Source organism: Lactuca saligna, chromosome 5 (assembly GCF_052625555.1).
Source record: "Lactuca saligna cultivar CGN05327 chromosome 5, ASM5262555v1, whole genome shotgun sequence".
Classification (NCBI taxonomy): Eukaryota; Viridiplantae; Streptophyta; class Magnoliopsida; order Asterales; family Asteraceae; genus Lactuca; species Lactuca saligna.
In genome coordinates, this window is record NC_136421.1 from 25,531,518 (window position 1) to 25,539,340 (window position 7,823).

The 7,823-nt window shown below is 30.6% G+C and overlaps 1 protein-coding gene across 1 annotated transcript; it reads right to left on the reverse strand.

Annotated features, from left to right (window-relative positions):
• Positions 1 to 1,988: 1,988 nt before the first annotated feature.
• Positions 1,989 to 3,938, reverse strand: HCA2 (Dof-type zinc finger DNA-binding family protein). Its single transcript, XM_078958541.1, has 2 exons — positions 3,779 to 3,938; positions 1,989 to 3,190 (listed from the first exon to the last, which is right to left on the reverse strand). Exons 1-2 carry the CDS (start codon positions 3,827 to 3,829, stop codon positions 2,222 to 2,224), a joined length of 1,020 nt encoding a protein of 339 aa, XP_078814667.1. The 5' UTR covers positions 3,830 to 3,938; the 3' UTR covers positions 1,989 to 2,221.
• Between the last annotated feature and the right edge of the window lie 3,885 nt (positions 3,939 to 7,823).

Sequence of the window (7,823 nt, forward strand, 5' to 3'; positions counted from 1 at the left end):
ATTTTTCCTATAACTTTATTACTTTTTTTCTTAAGTAAATTACTGAAATCGTCCCTGTGGTTTGGACAAAATTACACGTTTGGTCCTTAACTTTTTTTTTCACTTGGATCGTCCCTGTGTTTTGATTTTGTTGTGTTTTTCGTCCCCGTAGTTTGATTTTGTTGCATTTTTCGTCCCTTACATATATAAAGTTAGGGACCAAACATGCAACTTTTACCAATTCATAAGGACGAAAATACAACAAAATAAAACCACAGAGATAATCTGAGTGCAAAAAAAAAGTTAGGGACCAAAAGTGTAATTTTGACCAAACCACAGGGACGATTTCAATAATTTACTCTTTTTTCTTATATTATATTGAACTTTATAAAAGTTTTTATAAAAGTTTAATAAAACATATTTAGACCGTTTCATTTTCCATTCAAGAATTTAATAATCATTGAATTTCATATTCATTGAATGTCAATTTGTCATTCAAGGATGGATATGAGACCGAACCAGTGCCGACCCAGATTCTCGAATACTGAATTGTGTGGAAGGTCGATGCCGAACAAATAGACATGTCAATGGAGCGAGATTTTACCATGATTCGCTCCAAACCCTTAAGAATTTTACGGGTTTAGATTTTATTTTTCGATTCGTTTACTCGTTTACGACCCATACCATTTTACCCTTTTATTAAATGGGTTAGGTATGAATCATTACCGATTTGCTCCATTTATAACCCGCCCCACTTATATATATATATATATATATATATATATATATATATATATATATATATTGTGTGCATGTATGATTGATTCTGAACCAATAATTTTTACTTATTTTAAAAAAATAATTAATGCATATTACATGTTGAAGATATATAATGGATATTAATTACATCTTCAACATTTAATATGCATTAATTACTTTCTTAAAATAACTAAAATGATTGATCCATAATCAATCATACATACATACAATAGATAGTGAAAACATTTGAACCTAACTCATATATATATATATATATATATATATATATATATATATATATATATATATATATATATATATATATATATAACACTAAAGTATGCAACTCTATGTCTAAGTAAAATGTAATTTTTATTTTGTTAGATAGTGAGTATTAAGTAATGTATATATTATTTAAGTAGGCATTTTATATATATATTTTTTATAAATATTAGTTTGTGGCACACATTAAAATTGTTAAACTGTAATATTGAAAAAACGTCGGATTAATGGGTTGGGTATTTGTTGATATATTCGATGGATACGAGTATGGATTTGATTATTCAAAATATGAGGGTTATTAGAGTCAGATGAGTCATGTTTTTAGAATTTTTAAAGGGTTTGCATCAAAGGTGATTCGCTCCAAACCCGCCTCATTGATAGGTCTACGAACAAGTCTTATATTAACATAAGCAGTACCGGTTTGGGTCGGAAAATAATTCCAATACTTTTGTTCACTCTAGATTCATTTCATTATAGTTAAGTTTAATGCTAATTAGACATTTCATCTTATTAAACTGTTCAATTAAACTACATGGTGTGAATACTCTTAATGGTAAACATATAAATTTGAAAAAGAAAAATTGAAAAAAATTGCTACGTTTTTAATCCGAAATAAAGTTTGGTATATTTGTTGATATGATAAAAGTATTTTCACATGTTATGCTCTCGAGTGCAAAGTCTTTACAAGTAGAATTCAAAACATAACTTTGCAAAGCTTGTTGTATCAGTACTTTTTTGTTCAAAAAGATTTTTAAAACTTGAATTCATCGTCAAATTATTTGTGGGACAACTATCTAACAAATTTAAACTTAAAATCATAGATATAAAGCTTAATCTTATAAATATGTATTTATCATTCAAGTGTGAATAATTGTAGTTTATATACAAACGGAACTAGACAAAGTACAGTCAAAGACAAATCATCTTCTAAAGAAAACATTACTAAAAAGACATTCTCTTCATATATAGAATCTTAAAAGATCATATATTACGTCGATATTCGTTTTAAAAAACATTAAAAAAACACACTAATTATCTTCCTCGATATGTCACAAAATCCTACGATCTGAATGCTAATTAAAATAACATTCACCCAACAACACCACTAATTATAATATTAAAAAAAAAACAAGTTTCAAATTCCACCAAAGCAGTCATTTTTAGCTCCAATTCACACCCAAAAGTTCGAACCGATCGTACACTAAACCAATGGGTTAGTCGTTGATGTTCCATAGCCATTGACTAAGCCACCCCATGATGACCCAAGACCCGTTAAGTACCCACCGCTACCGGAACTTGCAGCGCCGCCATGGTGATCGGAAGAACAATTTTGATCTTGCCATTCTAAAGCCAAAAGCTTCGGCTTTACATCAAGTGAACTGATCGTATCATCATGCACATCGTTCCCTTCGTGATTGTATGCGATTAACCCTCTTTCCATAAACGGGTTATTAATCGAATCGAGTGTCATCCCTCCGAAGGGTGAACAAAGATTACCGCCATGATAATTCTGAGCTAAAATATTTGCACCACCCATCTCCGCCGCGTAACCACCGGTACCCATTATCCCGAGAAACTGACTCCCACCGCCTCCACCACTGTTCTCCATGAAATCGATAGCCCTGGTAGCACTATTGTTCAGATTCTCAAACATAAAACTAGGAATATTACTTGAATTCCCGATTCCAAACAAGTTAGACGCAGAAAACTGCATGGACGATTCCGGGTACGAGAGTTGAAGATCAGTCGAGTTCATAATCAAGTGGTGGTTAGGGTTAATCAAATGTGGGTTTTGTTGATGGTTCTGGTGGTGGATGTTAATGCTGTTATCGTTGCTGTGGTTGTTAGGGGTCGCGGATGTAGATTTCTTGGAACTAGAAGAGACTTTCTTGTTTTTCCGGCAACCGCCGCCAACAGGAATGTTACGGAGGGTGCCACCTTTGGTCCAGTATCGGCGGCAGGTTTTGCAGAAGTATCGTGGCTGGGTGAGTGAGTAGTTGTTGTAGTAGCAGAACTTGGTGTGGGTGGAGTCGCAGCGTGGACATTTGAGAGCTTGGTCTTGTTGTGGCCGGAGCCTTCTCTCCATTAATGGCCGCGAGCATGCAAGCATGGGATCAGTAATTCCTGAAGGAGATGATGAATCCATTCCTATTTCCTCCTGAATTGTACCCTGGATATATTAATTATAAAAAAAACCATCAGAATCTGTGTCGGGAATTGTACTTTCAGAACATTCAATTCCAATGTACGTACACCAAAACAAGACATTCTTTATCTTTTGTTACCCTTAAAGAACAACTTATCGTTTTTATAAAAATTCCAAAACAATATTGCAATGATTATGAAACCCTAAATGCAAACCTTAACTAATCATTTTTTTAACTAGAAAATGATGGGTTATTTATAACCAAAATCCAAGAGTGACCGACTTTCCTAACAAGTGATTTCTTTGTTTTCCATTTCAAAGGGTTCGAGACAATTATTTGTAATGGATAGATGTATTTAGCACCATTAAAACGATAAACCAGTTGCAGTTTTTTATTTACTAGAAATGTAGTCTTTCTTTTGCAAATGTACTTATGATTCACTTGCGTATTTTGTAAGTAAGAACTGTAAATGCAAGTAGATGTTGACTCGTGTTACTAAATGCTGGTTTTGAATTTTTGTTTCTTAAATAAATTTTGTTCTCACCCCAACAATTACAATCAATTTCCAAATGTAGGAGTCTAAAATCATAATATGTAGCAAGAAGTCTTACCTGAAACCAGTCAGACGAGTCCATGCAGACTTGAAGCGACGTTAAACCCATTTGATCCGAAGTGGAATCGTTCTAAAAAACAGAAGTGAAAATCTCACACACACAGTTAGTGTGTGAGAGTGGGTATTTTAGAGAGAGGAAAGAGAGTAAATGTGAAGTATGCAATGGTACTTTGGGGTTGAAGGCGATGTGAATAAGAAGGAAGAAAAAGTTACGAGTGGTGGGATAGCCTGCATCTGTCATCGGTGACACATTCCCAATGTGGACCCTGCATTATGTCCCTACACGATTAACGATCAGGATCTTGTGGATGCTTTTTGTGGATTTGATGAGAACCGTTGGATGAAGTGGGACATCTGAGTGATTGTGACAGTGTGATGTTTGAGTTCCTCGATTAAGGCCAAAACCGAAAGATCATGCTGTGTTGGGACCCACGAGGTCGCTTGTTACAAGCAAGGCATAAATTCTTTTTGGTGACGTGTCAGACTAGATTGTGCCCACGTGGAAATTGTGTTTGTGAAGTTTTCGTAGGGTGGCTAACTATGTGATTTGCCAAAGTAGCAGCTTCTATCCTCTCGAAATTTACAAAATTTCCTTTTTTTTTTTTTTTTTTTTTTTTTTTTTTTTTTTTCAGATCGGATTACAATTTTTTATCAAATTTGGATAATCTCATGTAGTACTAAGAAGAGGCATGTCTTCCGTTTGAAGCCTGGTTCGAACCAATTTACGTTTGGAACCAAAATCGACATCTACCTAAAGCTAGAACCGAGTACCGACTTGTTATATGTAATTCGATTCTTACCATAAAACCTGAATTTTAATGATACAAGCCTTAAAGTGGTTTGTATAATTACGAAAGCATAAAAGAAACAACAAAAATATGTTTAATCGTAAACCAAGTGCTTTCTAATAGAAATTTGTAAAAAAGTCCATGAACCTTGGCTTTAATTTATCAACCTAAAAGTCACCACTGTCATATATATATATATATATATATATATATATATATATATATATATATATATATATATATATATATATATATATCAAATAAGAACACCTAAAAGGTTGAGAACGCGAGAACATATCTGGACCATTTAAATACTTAAATCTAAGGTCATTATTGAAAGGGGGATTTATGAAAAATTCTTAAACTATTGGCATTAAAATATAACTTTTAAATGGTTAGAAGGATATAACAGGAATTTCAACTTTACCTGTATCCTATAATTTATCAACCACTCACATATTTCCTTTAATTTTCTCGTGTATATATTTCCACCTCTCTCTTTTTAGGGTTTCATAAAACTTAGGCCATCATCGATCTGGGCATCACCTACAACCCACCACGAAGATATGTTCCCCATCTTCATCTTACACCGCAACCATTATCGTCGCACACAGCTCCAATCAAGAGTGACGGCCGAAGATGACTGTAACAATTGGCAATGGCGAAGATGACTGTGAAAATTGGAGATGGTGAAGCAACGACGTTTGAGGCATATTGCGGTGGTACTCGAGTGGCCCAACGAGCAGACCACAACCAGCAAACCACTGTGCTGGTGTTCGTGTCATTCTACAGGTTTGCTACCATTGATTCGTAGGTTGATTCTTTCTCACCTGAAGTCGGGTAGATTTAGTGGATGGGAAGGGACGCATTGTTCACAGGTATGCTCTTTGAAATTTTATTATCCAAATACAAATATCTTAACACATGGCTACCCAAATTTGATATTTAATCGAAAATCATGGATCGCTCTTAACAATTGTACATTTTTGTTTAGATATTGGCAATGGTCTTTAATTTGTTGAATGAATGGGAACCAATGGGGCCAAGAGGGTCTGTTCTTGAAGAAAGGATGAACTGTGCACATAAGGTGCTCGATAAAATGTCTGTGAGAGCATTTTCGACTGGAATGATGGAAGGGGTCTCGATGGGGCAATTGCTTCGATCGGTAATGATTATCTTCACTTTTATTTTTATTTTGACTATAAATCAATGAAGTTTAATCAACTACATTTCTTTACTTGTATTTCTTTCTATTCATACATGAATCTAGCTTTGGAATTAAGTTTTATGAACCACAAGATCTTATCGTGAAAACGTCTACTCAAAACCACAAGGTTTCTGCTATTTTGGTGTTTGGAGACTCCACTTCTGATCCTGGAAACAACAACTACATTCTGACCCATTTCAGGGGCAATTTCCCAGCTTATGGGAGAGATTTTGCAAACCAAAAAGCGACAACGAGGTGTACCAATGGAAAGAAACACAATCCTAATTTTCGAATTTTTTGGTAATAAGTTCTTGAAAGGGGTGCATGAATGGTTGTATTTATTTATGAATAGCACGTGTATTCATTTATGAATAACATTGTAGTTATGTGTGAATAGTTGTATTCATTTATTAATAGCACGTGTATTCATTTATGATAGAATGTGTATTAATTTATAAATAACAGTGTATTCATTTGTGAATTGTAATGTATTAATGTGTGAATGATTGTATTTATTTATGAATATTAGTGTATTCATGTGAATGAGTGTATTTATTTATGATTAGAGGTATTCATTTTCTGAAAAATGATAATTTTTACACTTTTTTTTTTATTTTCAATTTATGAAAAATACATTGAATTATTTGTAATTTGATATGTTTTCATTTATGATTGGAAGTGTATTGATTTGCGATTGGATTTCTATTAATTTTTTTTTTGAAAAACAAAAACGTGAAATAGTAGAAAATAATATTTTTTAACATTTGCTTTTCAGATTTAAAATAAAAGGAAATATTAATTTTTTTTAGGTGATTTTTTTGAAACGGTCATAAATAAATTTTGGGAAAAATCATTAAAAAAAAATATTTATATATATTTTATTAACTAAAAGGAAATATTAATTTTGTTAGGTAATTAAAATCATTATCCCTAGATTTTAGGAAATCAATAATTAATATTTATATAAAGTTACTAATATACCCTTATAAAATGAGTGGTCCAGAACTGTTCTCGCGTTCTCAACCTTTTAGCTGTTCTCGTTTTATCCTCTCCATATATATATATATATATATATATATATATATATATATATATATATATATATATATATATATATATATATATATATATATATATATATATATATATATATATATATAAGATGAATTGAAAACGTATAGTTTTACCAGAACCCGAAAACTAAAAGTGGAACGTTATATTAAAATTAATTCATTAAGGCGTGATCATTATATTAAAAGTGTAGATTTTATATATATATATATATATATATATATATATATATATATATATATATATATATATATATATATATATATATATATATATATATATATATATATATATATATATAAGATGAGTTGAAAACGTATAGTTTTACCAGAACCCGAAAACTAAAAGTGGAACGTTATATTAAAATTAATTCATTAAGGCGTGATCATTATATTAAAAGTGTAGATTTTTTAATTTAGTATAGCAAACATGAACTTTTGAAAAAAAATTGAAATTTATTTTAAAAAAAACTACAATTTTTTAAAGGCATTTAAAATATGAAATATTAAAAAAAAAAAAAATACTATAACTGTTTAACAAAAAATCAAAATTTTAGGTACATATATGCATATTTTTACAAATGCATATATATATATATATATATATATATATATATATATATATATATATATATATATATATATAATATTTGTAAGTAAATATAAGAAAACTCATTTAATATACTAATCTATAAACACAACAGAATAATTAGTTTATTCGATACAAAATAAAAAATAAAAAAACAAAAAAATGCTACAAAATTTCAAAGTGTTTTCATATATTCATGTTAATATTTTCATATTTTCTTCAATTATCATTTTTCACATCTTCAATATTCACCACTATTTCTTCCAAATATACAAGAAAATTAAAAAGAAAAATTGATTGATGTAAAAACACTCACAAAAATAAATATATGATTTACATGTGATTAACATATAAATCACATGTGATTCACATATGAATCACATTTACAT

Coding starts and splice junctions, on each gene's coding strand:
- HCA2 (XM_078958541.1), bottom strand. CDS start 3,829: ATGGGTTTAACGTCGCTTCAAGTCTGCATGGACTCGTCTGACTGGTTT. Junction 3,191..3,778: donor ACTCGTCTGACTGGTTTCAG/GTAAGACTTCTT, acceptor TAATATATCCAG/GGTACAATTCAGGAGGAAAT.